This window comes from Quercus suber, unplaced genomic scaffold (assembly GCF_002906115.3).
Source record: "Quercus suber isolate HL8 unplaced genomic scaffold, Cork oak 2.0 scaffold_516, whole genome shotgun sequence".
NCBI classification, from domain to species: domain Eukaryota; kingdom Viridiplantae; phylum Streptophyta; class Magnoliopsida; order Fagales; family Fagaceae; genus Quercus; species Quercus suber.
Window position 1 is genome coordinate 97,571 of NW_027069965.1, and position 24,729 is coordinate 122,299.

A 24,729-nucleotide genomic window follows, 5' to 3' on the forward strand; every position below is an offset into this window, starting at 1 on the left:
GCCCAGTATCAGAGTCCTATAAGGAAAGGATCCCGCAATCTACGCTAATGAGGAGTCCTATAAGGAAAAGACTTCTACTCCAAGGAAAAAGGTCAATCCTCGACTACTATAAAAACCCCAATACCCTCACAAATCACGGTACGCATAATTAACCCCTCTCTAGCACTCTAGAGTTGAAAGAAGTTCTAACTTGACCTTTGGAGGGTATTTGGCCGGCACCACACCGGTGCTCTCTGTTAGGTCTTCTCTTTTTTGTTGTGCAGGTGTCGTTTTGAGCGTACAAGCATCGTGCAACTCACTGGTGAGATTTTCGGCATCATCAGACACTGAAGCCATATATCGATGGTAATGACAAAATTGTCAACTAGTATTGTTAAGTTGCAACTTGATGTGTTTTCAAAAAAAAAGTTGCAACTTGATGTTTTATGTATGTATTTATTTTTGGTGAAGGCCTAAATTTTCGGTAACCATATTGTAGCATTAGCGTTGATAATAATATATTATTCGTTATTTATCAAAATTTCCTTTCTTACGCTATATACGTACCATGCCCTATAAATACTACTAATTCTGACTTTTAAGACCACGCATCTTAAATTAAAACCACCAAGATATTTAAACATAATCATGAAGATGCTTACCAGAATTTCTTTTTCTCTTTTCATCTTCATTATTCTTTCTGAAAGAAATTTGTTGGCCAAGGCACAAAACACGTCGACAATCCCAGTTAATGTGGGTGTCATTCTTAATTTCGATACATGGAATGGGAAGATGGGGTTCAGTTGCATCAACATGGCCCTTTCAGACTTCTATGCCTCCAATCCTCACTACAAAACTAGGCTGGTTCTTAACTCCAGGGACTCCAAAAGTGATGTTGTTGGAGCTGCTGCTGCAGGTTCTCTCTCTCTCTCTCTCTCTCTCTCTTCGATAGTTTCTCTTTTTTCCTTCACTGCTCACCTCCCTGACATTTCCTCACCACAAACATAAGAGAATTTCGTAATTGGAAAGAGCTTAGGTTGTATTTTTATTGAGTACTACTTGAAAGTTGAAAGTATGATATTTATAACTGTTCATTTGTCTCTTTCTATTTATTTTTTAATTTTTAGATATAATTCATAGTTACAATAATCAAGAGAATTTAAATTTTTATTATTTCCATTAAAAATATTTAAAAAATACCAATTGAGTTATAAAGTTCTTTACTGTAATTCTTCTTTTTTCAATTCTTTGAGAAGCAAGGGTTATAGGATAAATAGAAAATTTTCAATGATTATTAAAAAAAAAAAAAGAAAAAAAAGAAAAAAAAAAGAAAAAAAAGAAAAAGAGGAATCCAGCACCTCTTTTAAGAGAACTGGATTATACAAAAATATTCCTAATTGGAAGATTGTTCTTGAAGTTGACCTAATAGTACTGTTCAACGTAGCAGAGAATATTTGACTTGGTTTATAACATAAAAATATGGGGATTGAAGGAACTGTGCTATATACAGGCTGTGACAAACTGACAACTACGGAAATAATAATAATAATAATAATAATAATAATAATAACATTAAGTATTATAACAGTATTATTGAGTTTTAAAATGGACATTGAAAGAATCATTTTTAGGGAGATCGAGAAGTTAAAACTAGATGAGACAAGGACAACTGTATTGTGACACTTATCTCCTTCTCTTACTTAATAAAGAAAAAATGGCTTACCAGTCAATTAATGCATTTCAGTTGCATGTTACTGAAGATAAAAACAAAGTAATTAAGGAACGCTACCTATACTCTATTTCTAAATCTTCTGCCTTTTTTTTTTGGGCTGAATTGTAACATTTCTCTTATGTTTCCCTTACAATTTGAATTCATATTAGATGTAGCATGAAGTGTTCACAACTAAGATCTTAGCCTTTAACAGCATAACGTTACCAAGGTAGTATATCATATGTATAATCTTTGATTTTATATATACATATATGATATACAAGGTAGTAAATTATAATCTTTTTTTTTTTTTTTCCTGCTTGGTTAATTTTAGGTTAAATTACAAATTAGTCCATTTGATTTTTGACTCTTTCTTTTGTATATTATTATTAATATTATTTTGACAATGTGACTTTTTTTAATTTAGTTATTCAAAGTTTCATCTTTTTCATTTCTGTCTTTTAATTAACTTTGATATGTTTTTAGTAAAATTCTTCAATCTAGTTCAATCCAATATTCCCGTTAATTTTAATATTTTCTTCTTTCAATATTTTTTTTTTTAAAGAAGACAAATAATAATATTTATTTTTTACTAAAAAAATAAATAAATAATTTAGAAGGCAAAAAAAAGAGATTTTTTTTTTTTAAGAAAAAAATTTACACAAGCAATAATTAACAAATATTCCAAAACTTAGTAATCACTATCAATGGGGAAAAAATGTTTTGGTCGCTCTTTTCCTCACCCGTTCACTAGTTTCTCAGAAACCAACTAAAGTCCAAAAGCGTTTATTCCAGAAAAACCCACATCCGAAATGTCCAAATCAACCTTAAAACTCATTATGAAAAGTAACCTAAATAGAAAAATAAAAAAAGTCGTAAAAGCACAAAAATATGAACATGGCCACATGGGGCGGTTTGAAGACCAAAGAGCCCAACCCCCAAAAAAAGAAAAAAAAGAAAAAGAAAGAGGGATGATTGGAATCGGTAGAACCTTACTACTAGACACGGCAAAATAGGCGGGTTGGGTCAAGTTAATCAGATTGCAGGTCAAACGAGTTATTTTTAGTGGGTTAAAAAGAGGTTCAGGTCAACCGGGTTGTGGGTCAGGTCAGGTTGACCCATATTTTTCACATGGATTTATTTTTTATTTTTTATTTTTATAAAGAAAACAACATGTATTTGCCATTTGAAAAGTTATGCAAAAAATTACTTAATGTAAAATGTATTATTTTAAATTCACCACTTATATTAAGAATGAACTTAGTTAAACTTATTAATACTTATTCAATAATTTTAAAATTATACAAATCTTAACATTGCTATCTAAAACAAAATAATACAAAGATAAGTAAAACAAGTACACAAGTTTTATTTCTACACAATATCAACATTCAAAAATATAAAACAAAATTACAAATGACTTATTGGATAACTCATTTGATAAAGAATAAAAAATATAAGAAATTTACAATCTTGAAAATTAATTTTATAATCTATTATCAATTGTGGTTGACACTCTATTTCAATTGAGTTATATATTAAAGTTTGATTGCTTACTTATTTATACATGATCTCTTTTATGACTATTATATCATTGTTAAGCAATACACACTCTAGGAAATATCATAATTTATTTTGAAAGCCGTTTATTTTGGACATAAATTGTTAACAAAATAGGTCTAAGCATTCATAATTTATGTTAATTTGATACTTTGACTTCACTATTTTCACACTTGTGAATATTTCTCCCACATGTTTACAATTTTAAATTTATGTTTTTAACTCTACTGTAATTAGATTATCTTGGCATGTACTTTACTATTGGATATCTAAAAATCTTTACTCATTACAGAATGCTTAACCATTTATCTTTCAATTAATTTACATGCAGTTACGTAAATGTATCAATTGTTTCCTTAAAGCTTATAATAAACAATTAAACCAATATTGTCTTAAGTTTACAATAATTTTTTTTTTTTTACAATAAAAAAAAAAGTTTTAAAAAAATGGTTTGCGTTCGGGTTGGGTCACGGATTAGGTTGGGTCGGGTCGGGTCGGGTTGGGTCAGGTCGGGTCGGGTAACGGGTCAACTTGTTTTTTCTTCGGGTCAAAAAAATCGAGTTCCGGTCAGGTATTTTTAGGGTCGGTCGGGTTGGATTAGAAAATTCTGACTTGTTTTGCCATGTCTACAACTAATTAATGGTATGGAATGCAAATGGTTGTGGGTGGCTTTGGACATTGGCGTGGCACCATATGTTGTGATCGACAAAAAGGGATAAAACTTCTCTCCAAACTAGTTAGAAAATAAACTCTTCAAACTATTCTTATATCTTTTTATTGGATTTAAATTTTGAAAATTTAGCCATTGGTTTTCATGTAATTTTGTTCTTAACATACATGTCAAATTTCGTTCAAATTGGATATTATTTGCTATTCAATCAATAAACTTTTATTTTTTTTTTATGCATAATTTTATATCACAAAAACTTGAAAATTAAATATTTGATTGATAACATAACAAAGGGTCTTTGATCTATTTATAATTTTGTAAGTATAAAGGATTTAATAAAAACATGCAATCCAACAGGTAGATTTTCAAAATTCATAACTAGTAAAGTTTGAAAATTTTCTCTTCAAACTAATTTAGAGAAAAACTTGTTCTAGCACAAGGTGAGTTGCATGCTTGAATGCATTTGGCCCAAGGTGAATAATAAGCACAAACCTAACCAAGTCCACCCTTTCACATGCTTGAATACATTAATGTACTTATATCTACAAGTAATTTTTAGGAAAAAAAAGAAAAAGAAAAAGAGCATTTGGCCCCATCAATTATTTTTTTATTTTTATTTTTATTTTGGTGTTTATATTCTTAATTTTTTGAGTATATCAATAGACAATACTCCTTTTTTCTTCTTAAAAGGATTGTTGTCTATAATCAAATAAATTAACTCATTAATCTCTCAAAATATATGTTAAGTGATAATATTAAAAAAAATCAAATATATATAATAGATAAATTATAAATTGAGTGTAATTGCTTTCGTGCAACGTGTAATAATGCTTCCCCAACTTTGATTTCTGTGGGGCCAGAAAATCAGGCAGTCTCGGCCCACCTCAAACCAGGCCCAGAGGCCCGTGCCGAGGATGCATGTGGGGTCCGAGGATGAAAGTGCGGTGTTCAGCCCCCAAGGAACATATCCGAGGACGACCCCGTCCTCGGACATCCGAGACCTCAGAAGTACACGAGCACCACTCCACTAAAGAGGGGTCTTTTTGAATATCTGAGGAGGAAAGGGGCAAGTGCCATGCATCGGCGATGGGAGCACGGTGAAGGAGCAAGTCTAAGGCGAGCTGTCACCTCCACATTGAATGCCCTCAACTAATGTCTTGGCCGCATTAATGAGGATAGGACTCATGAATAGTGCTGTCTTGGGTGCTGCAACCCACAGGAGGAATGGGAATGCGGCTGATGGGACAGACTCTCAAGTGGTGGCCTGGCTGATCAACGAATGTAGGGTTAGGATCATTTTAGAGAGGTATATAATGTAAGGAGTCTCTCTTGAAAGTGGGACAAAAAATCTGCATCAAGAAGTACTGTAGCGACTTGTAATCTCTCAACCTTTGTAATCAATCTTAAAAGAAATAATAAGAACTCCAAGCTCCAGAAGACAAGTCCGAGGAGCATCATTGTGCACACCAATTTACGTTTAGGTTGTTAAACCCACATGCAACCATGCAAGGCAGTTGCATCCCTTACTAGGGCCTAGTTCTTAAGCCCACTCTCTATAAATTCATTGAAGGGCAAGCTGGGCTTGGGTCCACTCTCTCAACTCGAAGAAGTCCCCCAATCTGGTCCCTACAATTGGCATCGTCTGTGGGAAGAACTCGTGCATCAGTAAGGACAACAGCCAGGCATGGTAGGGTCAGACCTTCACCAAGGGAGTTCCCATCGACACGAATCAGCTAGACCCCAACGTCCGAATGACTATGGCGACACGGGGCATGACTAGAACGAGGAGAACGGACGATTCCGAGAAGGAAGCGTGCACACCTCGCAAACTAGCGAAAGCCATACGCATAGAAGCGGCCGCGTGCCCCAGGGAGGCGATAACTACCCAGCCACGCGACCGCGAGAGGATAAGAGTCACGCCTCCCAGAGGTAGGATGATAAGGTGGCCATGCAGCGAGAGATAGATGATCTGAAGAGAAAGTTGCGCCATGCACAGCGAAGGCGATCTAAGCCCAGCCTTGACTTACCCTCTGACGACGAAAGTGATGACGACTACAAGCAAAGGTCGACAACACCCCTGAGTGAAGCTTTCTCCCACGAGGATGAGCGTTATTAGAGGTGTAGGAGTGGCAGCCCCACCCCTAAGGGCTTGGGAAGTGACGCCATGAGCAGGGTGTTAGACCGGCTCTCCAGGTCGCCCTTTACGCGTCGCATAGACGAGGCGGTGCTCCCTCGGAGGTTCCAGCGGCCAACCTTCACCGTTTACAATAGCAAAACGGACCCCGTGGAGCATGTGAGCCAGTTCAATCAGAGGATGGTCGTTCACTCTAAGAACGAGGCACTGATGTGCAAAGTCTTCCTGTCCAGCTTGGGGCTTGTGGCAATGAGGTGGTTCAACGGCTTGAGGACGAATTCCGTAGACTCGTACAGACAGCTGATCTAGGCCTTTGGTTCCCGTTTTGTCACGAACAACAGACCTCCTCGGCCCATGAGCATGTTGCTGTCCTTGACCATGCGCGATGACGAGACCATCAAGGCTTACTCGGACAAGTATTGGGAGATTTACAAAGAGTTGGACGACAAGTACGATGATGTCACCATCAACATGTTCAAGAACCGGCTCCCGATGGGGCGCGGCCTAAGGAAGTCCTTAACTGGTAAGCTCGCCACCAGCGTGCGGCAGCTAATGGACTGGATCGACAAATACAAAGGGGTGGAGGAAGACTTGCTATAAGGCAAGAGGAAGGAGAAAGCTATCCCTCAGGAGAGGAGGGATTCCAGGTCGGACCGATATAACAACGCCCGCCCGAGAAGAGATTTCATAGGGCAATCTGGGGCGACAAACGCCCAGGCTGTCGGCGCTGTGTTTCGAGAACCGGTGCACAGGGTGCTGGAAAAGATCAAGAACGAACCGTATTTCAAGTGGCCGAATAAGATGTCGGGGGATCCTGAGAAGCGTAATCAGGACCGCTACTGCCAATATCACCAAGACCACGGGCACGCTACGGAGGATTGCAGGAATCTCTGGAACTATCTGGACCAGTTAGTCCGGGAGGGGAGGCTGAAGCATCTCCTGCACCATTCCAGCAGCCAGCAGGGCCAGACCTACCAGGAGCCACGGAGGGACACCGCCATGGGGTAGCTCGCTAGAACGATTAATGTGATCTTGGCTGCGCCAGGAAGAACAGGCATGCGCCCCTCGCGAGTGCTGTCCGTGGCCCAAGTGGCCGTCGGGGAGTCCCAGTCAGAGCCAAAGGGGCCAGAAGAGGCTGTCACCCGACCCGGAGGGCATGATCAGGCTGCCCATCCAGACAGGCCCAGAAGTAGTGGAGGTGGACTTTATAGTGATGAACACGTACTCCCCCTACACTGCCATTGTGGGAAGGCCTTGGCTCCACACCTTGGGAAGCGTCGCCTCTTCCTTGCACCAGAAAGTGAAATTCCTGTCTGGAGGCCGAATCCTCGAGATCCGAGGGTGCCAGTCAACGGCAAGGCGGTGTATGGTCGCAGCCACCTCACGTCCGCAAGATACGGAGCCCTCGGCCACTATGACCGAAAACTTATAGCAGTTAACCACCTCGGTGGCACCAGCTGACACGGCCGCCGAGGAGGCAAGGCTCAAAGGCCTAGAAAAAGTGGTCATCGACGACGACCAGGAGAGGTTCTTTCAGGTCGGAACCCAATTGTCTCCCCGAGAGAAGGAGGAGTTGCTTGAGTTTCTCAAGAGTAACCTTGACGTGTTCGCATGGGACCCCTGCGATGCCCCAGGGATTGACCCATCCTTCATCTGTCACTGCCTTAACGTCAACCCTTCGGTGACCCCCAAGAAGCAGCCACCCCGATGCCCGTCAAAGAAGCACGCCGAGGCAGTTAAGGAAGAGGTCAATAAACTTAAGCGCGCGGGGGCTATTAAAGAGGTATTCTACCCTGAGTGGTTAGCCAACACTGTGGTGGTCAAGAAGAAAAGTGGGAAATGGAGGGTTTGCGTGGACTTCACGGACCTGAATAAAGCATGCCCAAAGGACCCCTTCCCAATGCCACGAATAGACTAGCTGGTGGATGCAGCCACAGGCCATCCTCGGATGAGCTTCCTAGACGCCTTTCAGGGCTATCACCAAATCCCATTAGCCTTGGAGGATCAGGAGAAGACGGCCTTCGTGATGCCCATCGGGAACTACCATTACAAGGTGATGCCATTCGGCCTGAAGAACGCTGGATCTACGTATCAGAGGATGATGACGAGAATGTTCGAGCCGTTGTTGGGCAAAAACATTGAGATCTATGTTGACGATATGGTGGTGAAGAGCAAATTGGTGTGTCCGAGCATCTATGGGACCTCGACTGTATATTCGACGTCCTCAGAAAGCATAGGCTGCGACTAAATGCATCCAAGTGCTCGTTTGGCGTGGGATCTGGCAAGTTCCTAGGCTACATCATCACCCATCGGAGGATCGAGGTTGACCCCGACCAAATCAGAGCTATCCAAAACCTAAGGCCTTCGCGAAACCCCAAAGAGATCCAAAGGCTTGCTGGAATGATCGCGGCCCTGAATCGATTCATTTCCAAGTCGGCCGACCGATGCAGACCGTTCTATCTATTGATCAACAAGTGGAAGGGATTTGAGTGGTCCAAAGAATGTGCCACGGCCTTCCAACAACTCAAAGATTACCTGGCCCGGCCACTCATCATATCTAAACCGGAGGCCGACGAGGTCCTATACGCATACATTGCTGTAGCACACCACGCTATGAGCCTAGTGTTGATACGAGATGATGGTGACGTCCAAAAACTGGTCTACTACGTTAGCAAGTCATTGCACGAAGCCGAGGTCAAGTACTTACCCTTGGAGAAAGCCATACTTGCCGTGGTCCATGCTACGCGAAAGCTGCCTCATTACTTCCAGGCTCATACGGTGGTCGTCTTAACCCAACTACCCTTGAAGTCCGTACTTCAAGCCGCCGACTACACGGGAAGAATTGCAAAGTGGAATACCATCCAAGGGGCCTTCAACATTAAATACATGCCTCGGACTGCCATAAAGGGCTAGGTTCTGTCAGACTTGACGGCGGAATTCGCTGAGCCAACTATAAAAGTGGGAACCGAGGGAAGGATTGCTGACGAGAGGCCAGTTGGTGCGGTCTCTGTCCCGAGGCCACCATTCTGGAAAGTATATGTTGATGGTGCGGCAAACCAAAGAGGGTCAGGAGTAGGACTAGTCTTAGTATCCCTTGAAGATCATGTCATAGAGAAATCCCTGAGGCTCGGATTCTCAGCCACAAACAACGAGGCCGAGTACGAGGCATTATTGCAAGGTATGGCCATGGTACAGAAGATGGGAGGAAAGTCGGTGGAGATGTTCTCAGACTCGAGACTGGTAGTAGGACAGGTAAATGGAGAGATGGAAGCCCGAGATCCGAGAATGCAATAATACTTGAGCCAGGTCAAGCGCTTGCAATCGGACTTCGACCTTTTCAGTCTATCTCATATCCCCAAGGTTGGGAACAGCCATGCCGATTCATTAGCCATACTCGCAACTTCCTCGGCAGATGGTCTACCTCGAATCATACTTGTGGAGCATTTGAAGAGGGTGAGTGAGGTGGCGAAGGAAGCGATCCCCATCCTTAGGGTCGGAGTGGGTCCCAGCTGGATGGACCCCATTGTGAGATTCCTCAAAGATGATATCTTGCCCCAAGATAAGTCAGAGGCTGAGAAAGTACGAAGAAAGCCTCCTCAGTTCTGGTTGTTTGAGGATCACAAACTATACAGGCACTCCTACTCTAGGCCATACCTGCTGTGCGTCCACCCCGAAGCAGCAGAATTATTGCTCAAAAAGCTGCACGAGGGAATCTCCGGGAGCCACACAGGGGGGAGATCCTTGTCTCACCGAGCCGTCACACAGGGATACTGGTGGCCGGGGATGCAGCAAGAGGCCCAGGAGTATGTGAAGAAGTGTAACCAGTGCCAAAGGTTCACCCCGAATATCCATCAGCCAGGAAGGGTCCTTAATCCCTTATCTAGTCCATGGCCGTTCACCCAATGGGGCTTGGACATTGTAGGACCATTCCCCAGAGCACCAGGGAATAAGAAGTATTTGTTGGTGGCCACAGACTACTTTACCAAGTGGGTTGAGGCCAAGCCACAGGCCAACATCAGGGATGTAGACGTAAAGAAATTCCTTTGAAGGAATATTGTGACACGATTTGGGGTCCCCCACACCCTTATCTCGGATAATGGGCTCCAATTTGATAGCAAGGCCTTCAGGAGGTACTGTTATGAACTTGGGATCACAAACATATACTCAACACCTGCCTACCCTTAGGAAAACGGATAAGCCAAGGCCGTCAACAAGGTCATCGTCAGTGGGCTTAAGAAGAGACTGGACGACGCCAAAGAGAGATGGGTAGAGGAGCTACCCCACGTTCTCTGGACGTACTGGACCACGCCCTGGCGGTCAACGGGGGAAACACCTTTCGCCTTGACTTATGGTGCCGAGGTGGTTATCCCCTTGGAAACAAGCTTCCCGACGCTAAGGACGAGCTCTTTCACCCCAGGCAGCAATGATGAACTGCTGGGAAGGAGCCTGGACCTGGTAGACGAATGAAAGGAACGAGCGATGATCCAGCTGGCCTATTACAAACAAAAGCTCAAGTAGGGGTATGATACCAATGTGAGGCTCAAACCACTAACACCGGGGGACCTGGTGCTGAGAAAAGTCGTAGGAGCTGCTAAGAACTCTTCTTGGGGAAAGCTGGGACCTACCTGGGAGGGGTCCTACCGAATTACGTCAGTAGCGGGGATAGGTGCATACTACTTAGAAGATCTACACGAAAAACCTGTACCTCGTCCGTGGAATGTAAATAACCTTAAAAGGTATTATTATTAATGAAGAAGCCTTTTTGGATTCAAATGCTTACCCTATCATGACTATGTATCTCGNAAAAAAAAAAAAAAAAAAAAGATAGGAAAAGATCAAGTAAACGGCAAAGGCAGGTTGAACCGAGACGCCAAGGGATCTACTACTTCTGCTCAGTCTCACCCCTCGTAGATGGCTAGATAGGGGCAAACTCTGGGTCCTCTGAGCTCTGGCCTAAGGGGATGGCCAGCAGAGGTGCAGCGAGAATGGCTGCTTCCTCGGTGGTGGGGATCTGGGCATCAGAAGGGACCTCCGCTACCTCTTGGGGCGCCTCCTCACTCGGGTTTTCCCTTAATTCAGCAGCCCCTACCTCTTCAACAACCTCCCCAGCCTCGGCACTATCAGGGGCGGCCTCGTAGATGGCAGGGGGGTAGTATACGCTCTCTGCCTTCCATAAGTCGGACGAGGCCTCCACCCTAGCTTGTTTGAGGGCCTCAGCTCAGACCTGGGAGCAATAGCGCCTACATACCCCCGGAACTTGAGCTTTATAAAGAGCCTCTATCTCGGCCACCCCCTCAGCATAGGCTGCAGCCTCGGCTTCCTCCTTGGCAGCCAGGGCCTCCTCCCTGCCAAAATTCGCCTCGGCCTTAACCCGTTGGGCCTCGTCTTTGGCCCACTCTGCCTTCCTTTGGGCCCCCTCGGCCGCAACCACCTTAGCTTGTAGATCTGCGATCAGCTCCCTCGCGATCCTCAACTGCTTCTCCGCCTCGCCCAAGCACCTCGTCTGTCCCCCTGGCCTGGTTCTGGGCACCAGCAAGACCCGACTCTGCGCCATCCCGAGCCCTGGTTATCGCCTTCAACTCCTCCCTGGCCTTAGCGAGGTCCGCCTCGGAGGTCTTGAGGGTTAGGGTAGCCTGAAAGCGCCTCTCACGCTCCAGGTCGAAGGCCTTCCCCTGGTCATTGGCCGCCGCCTCCAACCTATAGGTAGCCTGGACAGCCTGCCAGAGTAACCAATGCACTATAAGCCCAACTCTAAATATCGCTTAAGGCTGAGGAAGACCTGCTTGCTCCTCAGAGAGTCCAGCTCGGCCATGTCCGCCGGGAGCAGCAGGTACCTCTCTAGCGTGTCGGCCACATGCACACCTTCACCCTCATTGAAGTCTCTGAGGGAGGCGTCATCCCTTAAGGGCTCCCCATGGAGCATTGGGGCTGGGAGCCAGGCTTGAGCCTCGAACGAGGTGGTGACGACCTGCCTGTCCTGGCTCTTGCCGCCTATCTTAATCTGCTTGGACGGCCGCAGAGTGTTGTCCTCCTCCTGCGAGGACACTGGCTTATCCTCCATAAGCCTTTTGCCCTTATCCTTTTTCTTCTTAGGGTCGGCAGGCACAGACCTAGAAGGCAGGCCCGTCTGAGAAGGAGGAGGAGGAGGAGGGGGAAGCTTCTGCTGGGCGGAAGTCGACCTAGTCTGAACAAACTGAGTCTTGGGAGGAGGAGGGGGAAGTTTTTGTTGGGACTTCCCCGATTGGCCTTCGATCAGGTCCAATAGGCTGGTGTGGGGTTTCCTCTTATAACCCATCGTTGGCGAAGGAGAGGCTTCTGAAGCAAGAAGGTCTGCTTCGGTCAAACAAGGGTCGCCCAAGTCCCCGGGAGGGTCCTCGGACTAATTGAGCTGGTCAAAAATGTCAAACACTTCCTCTTCTCGCTCTAGATCCTCCTCTGCAGCCTTGGCGAATACGTGGGAGGAAGAGGGGACAGCTAAGGTGACAACTTTTGGATCAGAGGGCTCCTCGGGGAACAGAAATCCGTCCTCGGTCATAGTAATTTTCTGTAGCCGAGGATCGTTCGCTTGGATCACTTGCTTCGGAACCGGGAATGATTTCTGAACAGGAGTATACCCCAAGATTTTGTGGGCGGCTTTAACTTGATGGTCGTCCTTGTTTACAAAAACTGATGCCCTTAGTACCTTCTGCAAATCCTCCCTGTTGACCAGGTGGAAGTGGCGCTCAAAGGCGTGCGGGTCTGCAGGGAGAAAACACCTTCACATTAGTAACCAAACAAAAGAGAGAAGAAAAAAGACAAGAGAACTTGAACCCCCTCCTACTCCCACTGCCCCACCTGGTATTCCCTCCGTTGTTGGGCAGTGAAGGCCATCGTGCCACTCCCCGGACACAATAAGGAAATCCTCGTTCAGGCCCTTGCTGGACTCAGGGAGGCACTGGATGAGTCGTACCCTGTCATCCCTTGTCTTCAGGTAATAGGAGTTGCCCTTAAGGAGCTGAAGGTTGTAGCACCAGTTCACGTCATGGTAGGTCAACTTTAGCCCCATCTTCTCATTCAGGGCGTCCACACAGCCCAAAATCCTAAAGACATTTATTGCGCACTGGGTGGCCGGAAATGCGTGAGGTAGCCTCTCATCACCGGCCCCATGGGGATCCTCATCCCCCCTTCGAGGAAGGCGATAATGGGAATCACCACTTCGCCCTCTTGTCTTTGAAAAAGCCAATCCCCATCCTCACAGTACCTCAGACCTACATTGCTAGGAATCTCATAGTCGGCGATGAATTTCTCTATCGCCTTCTCAGTGTAGACGTATTTCTTAAATCTACCAATCCCAATTGATACCTAAAGGAACTAAGAAAGAATAGACGAAGGAGAAGAAGGGGTAAAGAGGAAGAGAGCTCAGAGAGGGATAGAGCGACTTATTGGAAAGAGGAGGAGCTCCTCGGACAGGCTTTTTGTGCTGGAGATGTAAGTGAAAGGGTGGTTGAACTCAGGAGGGACGCGCGAGAATTCTTGATTGCAAATAAGAAACAGGAAGAAGCAGTTCGAATGGGTATTTATACCCCAAATCGAAGAACCATGCGGGTTTTTCCGCCTATAAATGCGAGACAAACCTTCACCGTTAGATTGGTAACGCCTTGTTGAACGTGGGAAGCACAGACCCGCTTGAATTTAATGAAGGGCACGTTACGTGCTCCGAAACGTCAGCAACGCGCCTTGGGCAGATGAATAGACCCCAATACTGACGGGGGGTAAGGCTCGACTGGGCACGGAGCAGGCCCGAGGATGCGTGCAGCAAGATTTTGAGGAGCTATTGTGGGGCCAGAAAATCAGGCAGCCTCGGCCCATCTCAAACCAGGCCCAGAGGCCCGTGCCGAGGATGCATGTGGGGTCCGAGGATGAAAGTGCGGTGTCCAGCCCCCAAGGAACATATCCGAGGACGACCCCGTCCTCGGACATCCGAGACCTCAGAAGTACACGAGCACCACTCCACCAAAGAGGGGTCTTATTGAATATCCGAGGAGGAAAGGGGCAAGTGCCACGCGTCGGCGATGGGAGCACGGTGAAGGAGCTAGTCTAAGGCGAGCTGTCACCTCCACATTGAATGCCCTCAACTAATGTCCTGGCCGCATTAATGAGGATAGGACTCCTGAACAGTGCTGTCTTGGGTGCTGCAACCCACAGGAGGAATGGGGATGCGGCTGATGGGACAGGCTCTCAAGTGGTGGCCTGGCTGATCAACGAATGTAGGGTTAGGATCAGTTTAGAGAGGTATATAATGTAAGTAGTCTCTCTTGAAAGTGGGACAAAAAATCTACATCAGGAAGTACTATAGCGACTTGTATTCTCTCAACCTTTGTAATCAATCTTAAAAGAAATAATAAGAACTCCAAGCTCCGGAAGACAAGTCTGAGGAGCATCATTGTGCACCCCAATTCACATTTAGGTTGTTAAACCCACATGCAACCATGCAAGGCAGTTGCATCCATTACTAGGGCCTAGTTCTTGAGCCCACTCTCTATAAATTCATTGAAGGGCAAGCTGGGCTTGGGTCCACTCTCTCAACCCGAAGAAGTGCCCCAATCTGGTCCCTACAATTTCTTTTTTACGATTCCATTCAGTATTCAATTATTTGATCTCTTCTCTACAATTCAAATTATATATAATCACAATCTTGGTGTAACTTGTTGTAAGTAAATTGTTAAAGAGACAATTCTAAATAATTTTTACATTGCTCATAAACCATTCGGTGCATGACATTTGATTTAAGAAACATATGCATTTATATAATTCTCTTTTACAATTTATTTTATGTATAAAAACATAAAATATAAGAAGAATTCTTTAAGTTATTAAAAATATAAAGAATAATAATGTAAGTGAATTCCAATAATATTCCAAAAGTAATAGATGGAACTGGTATGATAGAATCAATTCTAAGTCACATGATTATAATAATGAAATAGAAAATTGTCACAGTTAGAGGGATATGGGTGCATTTTACTTCTTCTATTTAGTATAACCACCTATATATTATATGAAAAATATTATTCTAACAATAAGATTATACATTGTGAAAATTTTTAGAAAAGCAATATATCATAGTTCAATATGGTTACTTTTTTATTATAAATAAACTTTATTTTTACAATAATTATCTCATAGAATTGTTATATTTATTCTTTTAGACTAGAGTAATTGGATTCAGTTCATTTATATATATATATATATATATATATATTTTACATCTAATTATGGTGGTTAGCCATGGCTCCCAAATAAAATTTTATGGCTCCACTATACTTGGCCATTGTGGCTTGCTTTCTGCTCAAATATGGTCATAATCTCTGATTTTTTTTCTTAACAACTGAGAACACTTTCTCAACCTTTTTTCAAAAAATTATTATTCAATGCAATATTTTAATTTCCTACTTTAGTTTTAGATTTGAATTAGTCTTAATGAACAAAAATTAAATAAAACTTAAAAGACTAAATTAAAAGCATATTAAAGTTACAGGGTATGCTTTATAATTTAACTTTAATTTTCATTTTCAATTTATCAAATTTGAACCTAACATGACTGCCACCACCTTATCTTTATATGGATGGTGATTCTATTTAACCGGAAAGTCTTTGATAGTGTAAGACCTTGGACAAAATGGGCTTTTGCCATTTTTGGGCAAATTAATTGGCTTTATACCCCCTCCCCCAAAACTAAGTAGGGAAATGCCCATATTTTAAAACTCGATTTATGATAAACTGACTTAAGGAAAAAAAAAATTCTGAAGTCCTACAGTGGCGTTTTAATGAGCTTATAGTGACGTTTTTAAGATCTATAGTGACTTTTTTAACTCGAATTCAATGAAATCGAGTTATAGGAAAAATTTTTTTACCTATAGCTCGATTTCATTGAAGTCGAGTTAAAAAAACATCACTATAAGTCTTAAAAAATGCCACTATAGGCTCTTAAAAACGCTACTATAGGGCCTAACTTGATTTATCATAAATCGAGTTTTAAAAGAGGAGCATTTCCCTACTTAGTTTAGGAAAGAGAGTATAAAGCTAATTAATTTGCCCAAAAAGGGCAAAAGCCCATTTTGTCCGTAATACCTTACCTATCACTATAATTATTATTTGTGAATACCTTACCTATAAGCATTATTATTATTTTTTAGAAGAACCTATAAGCATTATTATTATTATAATTTTGAGAGAAACCTATAAGCATTATTTATGTGGGCACAATACATAGCTTTATTTATTATTTTTTTATTTATTTTTTGGAAATCTTACCCAAAACCATTATAATTATTAATGCGGTTTCAAAAAATACATAGCTTGATCTGAGTGTACAAAATTTTTAATTTTAACTTTTCATATTCTCTCTTTTTCTTTTTTATTTCCTTTATTGTTTTCTATTGGAAAGAGAATAATGGGGAGAGGTTATGATTTATGTTTATCCCACCTCAATTTTGTTCCTCAGAGAAGAATCTCAGATTTATAAAAAACCGTGAACCAAATAGTTTTTTGGTCTATTAAAAATAACTAATTTTTTGGTTAGCATTTTTATTGTATTGAATTTAGAATTAAACCAATGAAAATCAATTCTTTCTTTCTTTCTTTTTTCAATTTAAGAAAATTGACTGGTTGAACCATCCATCTAAAAAATTATAACTTACACATTACCACCACCCGAACTCAATATTTATTTTAGTAAGATATATTATCTTTATATACTTATTTAATATTCTTTAAATATTTTTAACGAAGGTTTATCTTGTTAAAAAAAAAAGAGTAAGTTGACCATTTTTTTTTATATAAGATAAAAATTCTACTCTAGCCTAATCTAAGTGAATATATGTGTGAAGCTCCCTCTTAGAGACTTGAACCCTGGCCTTTATCCCTCACACTCCACAAGCACTTATACTTATAGAGTGACCATCGTACCAAGGGTGTGCGGTGGTGTAAGTTGACTATTGACACAATGGTTAAATCAATTATAATCATAAGTGTGTATTGTGCTCCCATGAAGGCTCAAGTGTTATACGACCTGCAGTTTATAGTTTGTACATGTCTTTGCTACAAGTCGTTAGGTCAGAACTGATATATCAAAGAAACAATTTAGTGAGACACGTGTAATCAGTGTATTATTCCATTAGTTAGTGGGATGCATAGTTAAATTAGTTAAGTAGTCGTTAGTTAAAGAATCAGTTTTTTTTTCCCCCAATTATACTCTGCTCCTTTTATAACAAATTAATGAGAATCACAGATAGTTTTCTCTGAAGCTTTGATTCCACAATTTCAAAATTCTTTACAAGGTTATCCATAACGTGTTGACATTTGTTAGAAATATATTAGCCCATTAGCATAGGCCCAAGCCTAATTCTACTTTGTGTGCAAGCCAAGTCTCCTACTTGTACTACAAGTCTATTAGTCTAGGGTTTAGCCTACTATATATATACATGTTATGATTCATTGTAACACAGGATTTGTACTACACTCTAATATATTATTGATGTAGTATCTTTTTCTTTTTTATTTCCTTTATTGTTTTCTATTGGAAAGAGAATAATGGGGAGAGGTTATGATTTATGTTTATCCCACCTCAATTTTGTTCCTCAGAGAAGAATCTCAGATTTATAAAAAACCGTGAACCAAATAGTTTTTTGGTCTATTAAAAATAACTAATTTTTTGGTTAGCATTTTTATTGTATTGAATTTAGAATTAAACCAATGAAAATCAATTCTTTCTTTCTTTCTTTTTTCAATTTAAGAAAATTGACTGGTTGAACCATCCATCTAAAAAATTATAACTTACACATTACCACCACCCGAACTCAAGATTTATTTTAGTAAGATATATTATCTTTATATACTTATTTAATATTCTTTAAGTATTTTTAACGAAGGTTTATCTTGTTAAAAAAAAAAAAAAAAAAAGAGTAAGTTGACCATTTTTTTTATAGAAGATAAAAATTCTACTCTAGTCTAATGTAAGTGTATATATGTGTGAAACTCCCTCTTAGAGACTTGAACCCCGGCCTTTATCCCTCACACTCCACAAACACTTATACTTATAGAGTGACCATCGTACCAAGGGTGTGCGGTGATGTAAGTTGACTATTGACACAATGGTTAAATCAATTATAATCATAAGTGTGTATTGTGCTCCCATGAAGGCTCAAGTGTTATACGACCTGCAGTTTATAGTTTGTACATGTCTTTGCTACAAGTCGTTAGGTCAGAACTGATATATCAAAGAAACAATTTAGTGAGACACGTGTAATCAGTGTATTATTCCATTAGTTAGTGGGATGTATAGTTAAATTAGTTAAGTAGTCGTTAGTTAAAGAATCAGTTTTTTTTTTTCCCAATTATACTTTGCTCCTTTTATAACAAATTAATGAGAATCACAGATAGTTTTCTCTGAAGCTTTGATTCCTCAATTTCAAAATTCTTTACAAGGTGATCCATAATGTGTTGACATTAATACGATACTCATAATTGGAGTTTCATTTAACTGTATATGTATCTTAGATCAACCGAGCTACTACTTGTTTGATATTGGACTCAACGTAAGACCACACAAAACGCACCCATACAATTTATTTGAAATATTATGTGATATCACATGCTTCAATCCATTTGTTTGTTATTGTTGTTGTACTCCACGCCAGGTTCTTGTGAGACTTACCAAAGTGAGTGCCAACAATTGGCGTTCTGCATACAGAGTATTAGGTTTTACAAAGTCACGTTAATTGTTTAATTGCTAAAGTTTTCCATTGCTGATTATGAAATTCTACCTTCGTTTTTAAAGCTTCTGATAATTTTGAGTTTGACCGGTGAATAATACAAATTTCTCTTTGTTTTTGAAACACAGCTCTAGACCTGATTAAAAACATGGAAGTGCAAGCAATCATAGGTCCACAAAACTCTATGCAAGCCAACTTTATGATTGATCTCGGTGAGAAAGCTCAGGTGCCCATTGTATCATTCTCAGCAACAAGTCCTTCTCTTACTTCCCTTCATAGTCCATACTTTTTTCGAGCAGCTCAAAATGATTCATCTCAAGTGAAAGCTATAAGTGCAATTGTTCAAGTCTTTGGATGGAGAGAGGCAGTGCCAATCTATGTAGACAATTCATTCGGGGAAGGTATAATACCCTACTTGGTTGATGCCTTGCAAAATGTTGGTGCCCGTGTACCCTATCGGAGTATCATTTCTCCATCAGCCACAGATGACCAAATTGTTGAAGAACTTTACAAGTTGATGACAATGCAAACTAGAGTCTTCATAGTGCACATGTCAACCAATATCGGTTCTCGGCTTTTCAACAAAGCAAAAGAGATTGGGATGATGAGTGAAGGTTATATTTGGATAACAACCAATGGGATAACCAACTCTCTAAGTTCGTTAGAACGATCAGTCCTTGACTCAATGCAAGGGGTGTTGGGTGTAAAAACTTATGTTTCAGAAACAAAAGAACTTGAAAATTTTAGAGTTCGATGGAAAAGCAAATTCCAACATGACAATCCAACCATTTTGAATGCTGAATTGAATGTGTTAGGACTATGGGCTTATGATACTGCTTCAGCACTAGCCAGGGCAGTTGAGAAGGTTGGGACTACAAATTTTTACATTGAACAAACAACTGCTTCAAGAAACTTAACTGATCTTGAAGCCATTGGAGTCTCTCAAAATGGTCCAATACTTCGTGAAGCATTATTGGGTACTAGATTTACAGGCCTAGCTGGAGATTTCAGTCTTGTTAATGGACAATTAGAATCATCAACTTTCAAAATAATCAATGTGAATGGTAATGGAGAAAGAGGGATTGCATTTTGGACGCCAGAAAATGGACTCAGAAGGGAATTGAATTCACGAAACACAAGCACATATTCTACCTCCAAGAAAAATGTAGGACCTATCATATGGCCAGGCGATTCAAGTTCCGTCCCAAAAGGTTGGGAGGTTCCAACAAATGGGAAAAAGTTGAGAATAGGAGTTCCAGTGAAGAATGGTTTTAGTGAATTTGTTAAGGTGACACATGATGCTAACAATAACAGAACACAGGTCACAGGGTACAGCATAGACGTCTTCAATGCTGTCATGGAAACATTACCATATGCTGTTAACTATGAGTTCATTCCGTTTGCAAATTCAAGTGGTGGAAGCGCTGGTAGTTATAATGATTTGGTCTACCAAGTATACCTTGGGGTCAGTAAAAACCTTCGTCCTTCTATTTTTTAACAGCTAGTATTACATTTGAAAGCTCAATCAACAGAGTATTAAATATAGGAATGTTTATACTATTCAAAAAGAAATTAACTACAAATTCTCTAACAGAGTAAATATAACATGCTATAATGAATAATAAAAGTATCTCCCATATAAATTTTATTCTTTATTGTTTTTGTTTTATTTTAATTGCCCCTTTTAATCTAAGCAAATATTTTACTTGGACAGAATTTCGATGCTGTGGGAGGAGATCCAACAATCACAGCAAACAGGTCTAACTTTGTCGACTTTACATTGCCATACACTGAATCCGGAGTAGCATTAATAGTGCCAATCAGGGACAATGGGAGTAAAAATGCATGGATTTTCTTGAAGCCTTTAAGCTGGGACCTTTGGATAACAAGTGGGTGTTTCTTTGTCTTCATTGGCTTTATAGTTTGGGTTCTTGAGCACCGAATAAATGAAGATTTCCGTGGGCCTCCCTCACATCAAATTGGAACAAGCTTATGGTACTCCTTCTCAACCCTGGTTTTTGCACAACGTAAGTTCCAACCCTTCACATTTGCTTCATTATACCTCTAGAAACTTATTTCACAAAAACGAACACCACCATACACGATACACAGAAATAAGTGCTTAACTTAATCCTTCTAGTGCTCTCAAATTAGCATACAAGACTTAAGTTATAGTCTTGTCTTCTATCTTACACATACAATACTAGATTCAATATCACTTTTTATAGGGACTAGTCTACTATGCTTTCTTATTTCTTTTCTTATCAATGTGATGCTAACAACTCTTCACAGGATTAATGCATTTTTTTTATTATTGTTCTAATTGATATGATTCCAAAACTAGTAAAGAAACTTTTATACTTATCAAATCATGGAATGGACTTAACAGTTTGTAACCAATATTACTACAAACATAATTTACTTCCTCCTCTCTATTGTTCTTAACAATGTGGGGTTCCAAAACCAACAAGAAAAAACTCAAAATTATTGCGTCATGGACTGGAAGTTCACTATTTGTGACCTATATTACTACAAATAGGATTTTCCACAAAACTAGGAGAAAAGTTCCTCTGACATACTTTGTGACGATTCAAATGAGTATTCGCATGTACATTTAGTTACATAAATTATTGAGAATTATATGATGACTTGTGTAAATAATTTAATAAGTTAACTACAGAAGTACAAGAATATGGTCATTTGAATCACCACGATCTCCTTCATCGAGTCCATTGAAGAAAAACTTTGTCCATATTATTTCTAAGATTCATTATTATCCATTATTATGAGTCAAAAAAGTGATAATATATTTGGATGAGTTGCATATCTTAAACATTGCATTAATTTGTTATTTATGATGCAATTAAGTTTTTTTTTAGAAATCTTTCACCTTAATTTACAGGGGAGAGAGTGGTAAGCAACTTGGCAAGGTTTGTGGTGATCATATGGGTTTTCGTGGTGTTGATACTCACTCAAAGTTACACTGCAAGTTTGACATCACTCTTAACAGTTCAACAGCTGCAACCAACTGTTACTGATATCAACCAACTTATTAAGAATGGGGAGCATGTTGGCTACCAAGGAGGGTCTTTTGTTTTGGGAATCTTAAAAGAAATGAAGCTTGATGAAAATAAACTTATAATATATGATACCCCAGAAGAATGTGATCAATTGTTGTCAAAAGGAAGTGCAAATGGTGGTATAGCCGGTGCTATTATTGAAACTCCTTACATGAAGCTTTTTCTAGGACAATATTGCTCCAAGTATACCATGGTTGAGTCAATTTATAAAACTGATGGGTTTGGCTTTGTAAGCTCTCTCTCTCTCTCTCTCATTTGTATGTGCGCACACTTAAGTAAGGGTATAGTTTCTCATATTGAATTTTTTTTATCATATGCAGGTCTTCCCAATAGGTTCCCCCTTAGTATCTGATGTGTCAAGGGCAATCTTAAATGTAATAGAAGGAAAGAAAATGAAAGAGATTGAGAATGCATGGCTAGGGAATCAAAACAATTGTACAAACTCCAACAACCAAGTTTCTTCTACAAGTCTTAGCCTTGCTAGCTTTTGGGGCCTATTTCTCATTGCCGGGGTTGCTTCCTTACTATCTCTCATCATCTCCATGTCTATGTTCCTTTACAAGGAAAGACAACAAATCTTGATCCATTTTCATTCAGAAGGCTCAATATTGAGAAGAATTCATCAGAGAATGCATGGCTAGGGAATCAAAACAATTGTACAAACTCCAACAACCAAGTTTCTTCTACAAGTCTTAGCCTTGCTAGCTTTTGGGGCCTATTTCTCATTGCCTGGGTTGCTTCCTTACTATCTCTCATCATCTCCATGTCTATGTTCCTTTACAAGGAAAGACAACAAATCTTGATCCATTTTCATTCAGAAGGCTCAATATTGAGAAGAATTCATCACACCTTAGGAATCTTTGACAAAAAAGACCTCAAATCCCATACTTTTAGAAACACGGCACTGCAAGACGAAACTAGCATTGATAGTGTTCAAGTTATAGGTGCAAGTGAAGCCTCACCAAACAGAAAGTACACACCCAGTCCATCAGCCTATTCAACCCACACTGAACCCCCCTGTGATTGCTTGGGAGCTTTTGGAACGCCTCCTAGAGAGTATGGCGATCTTAGTCCAAACGGTCAAGCATCTCAATTAGCACCAGTTATCGAGCTAAATAGCTACCCAAATCAAGAGGGAATAATAACCATAGAAATAGCTCATGAAAATTGTTAATATGCATTTTATGTCTTATTTGACAGTAACATAGTAACTCGTAGCATACACTCAATTAAAGGCAGTAAAGAGGTAGAAAACTGAAGGCATCCATATGTAAATTTGCTAAGCGGAAGCTTGTTCACAAGCCTTGTTCAGTTGATTATGTAACTCAATTCATAAGCCTAATTCAATTTTTACTTATGAAACTTATGTATTTGACATTTGTGAATTTGTATTGGCAAATTTTTTATTCAAATGGCAAGATATAGGTGTTAACTAACATATCAGACCAAGCTTGGATTTATTCAACCATGGTTTGTTAAATAATTGAGCTTTAAAATTTAACTCAAGTTTTATTTTTTAACTAGTCGCGGATCCATGCGATGCGTGAGAATAAATAATAATTTTGTTTTGTAATATAATGTATATTTTTTTTCTCTAAAACTTTTCAAAGATAATTTGTTCTCCCTAAAAATTAAACAATTTCTATTCAGTCTAGTTAGGTTTACTTTGGTCCAATTTGGTCCACTTGGTCAATTTTGGTCCACCTTCAGTCCATTTTAGATTAATTAGGCGTTAAATTGATTCTTTTTTATAGGTTTTCTTTTCAACTTTAGCTTAAAATTTCAATTTTTTTAATGATTTTTGTGTTGAAAAGTATGAAATTTTATTATATTTGGGCTAAACTCTTTCGTTTTGAGTTAAAAAAAATACAAATACAATACTAAAATAGACACTAGAAATTAGAAATATGAGCCCTAAAAATGCAATAAAATGATAAATATTCAAAATTCTCATTCGGTCCACTTTGGTTCTATTTAGTCCATTCTATCCTCTTCGGTCCAATTTGGTCCTACTAGGTCCATTCAATTCTATTTAGTCCATTATGTCTACAAAAGTTCTGATGATGCACAAAAAATTAGTACGTTGAATGCTCCAAGCTTCAATGGGCTAGTGGTTGTTTGGAAGGCTTGAAAAGAAAGAAATACAAGATCAAAGGTGACCGGTTTGAACCGGCCAAGAACCCTCCGATGCTTAACTTAGTTTTTCTCTCTAGAACTCAAGAATTCCTACTTTAGGAGTGGTGAAAACTTACTTTCATTTGATGTAGATGAGTCCTTATATAATGAACCTTGGAGTGGCTACTTGTTTAATAACTTCCTCAACGCGGATGGAAGTTAGAAGGTTCAAAGTTAACTTCCACAACTGCTATGGAAGTTAGACGAGTCAGACTTATCTTCCACAACTGCTATAGAAGTTAAGAACTTAGTGGGAAGTTATAACGATGAACAATGATTTTGCTTATACTTCGAAATGGTAGAATGTGGTCCAAATTATGAGTTCTTGAACATAAATTTATTCTAAAAATTTCTAAGTGTTGAGAGGTTATCCAGGTGCTTCCATGCTGGACGACCTTCTTATGTTGGATGACCTTCTAATATTGGGACAGCCTTCTTGGACTTGGATGACACTATGGACAAATTGGAGATAGTTCAATTTTCAGTTCATCAGTTGCCCCATTTGTCCAATTGTCATCTTGGAAACTATAGTATAATTGTTTGCTTTTGACACATGTCAACATTTAATGGTCAATTGATATGCCACGTGTCGTCCTTGCTCTAGTTGAATTTCGTTGTTTCAGATTGCCCCACGTGTCACAATCTTATTGGTTGACTTGTCGCGTTGA

The 24,729-nt window shown here is 40.1% G+C and overlaps 1 protein-coding gene across 1 annotated transcript; it reads left to right on the forward strand.

The window, feature by feature from the left end:
• Positions 1-591: 591 nt before the first annotated feature.
• LOC111995184 (glutamate receptor 2.1) lies at positions 592-23,060 on the forward strand. The gene is made up of 6 exons (XM_065763607.1): positions 592-895; positions 18,935-20,271; positions 20,521-20,833; positions 21,709-22,115; positions 22,207-22,486; positions 22,705-23,060. Exons 1-6 carry the CDS (start codon positions 628-630, stop codon positions 23,058-23,060), a joined length of 2,961 nt encoding a protein of 986 aa, XP_065619679.1. The 5' UTR covers positions 592-627.
• Positions 23,061-24,729: the final 1,669 nt, after the last annotated feature.

What these genes read in the sequence shown, in the direction of transcription:
- LOC111995184 (XM_065763607.1), top strand. Translation starts at nt 628, where the DNA reads ATGAAGATGCTTACCAGAATTTCTTTTTCTCTTTTCATCTTCATTATT. An exon ending in TCTACCAAGTATACCTTGGG is followed by an intron (nt 20,272 to 20,520) that starts GTCAGTAAAAAC and finishes TTACTTGGACAG; the next exon opens with AATTTCGATGCTGTGGGAGG. An exon ending in AAACTGATGGGTTTGGCTTT is followed by an intron (nt 22,116 to 22,206) that starts GTAAGCTCTCTC and finishes TATCATATGCAG; the next exon opens with GTCTTCCCAATAGGTTCCCC.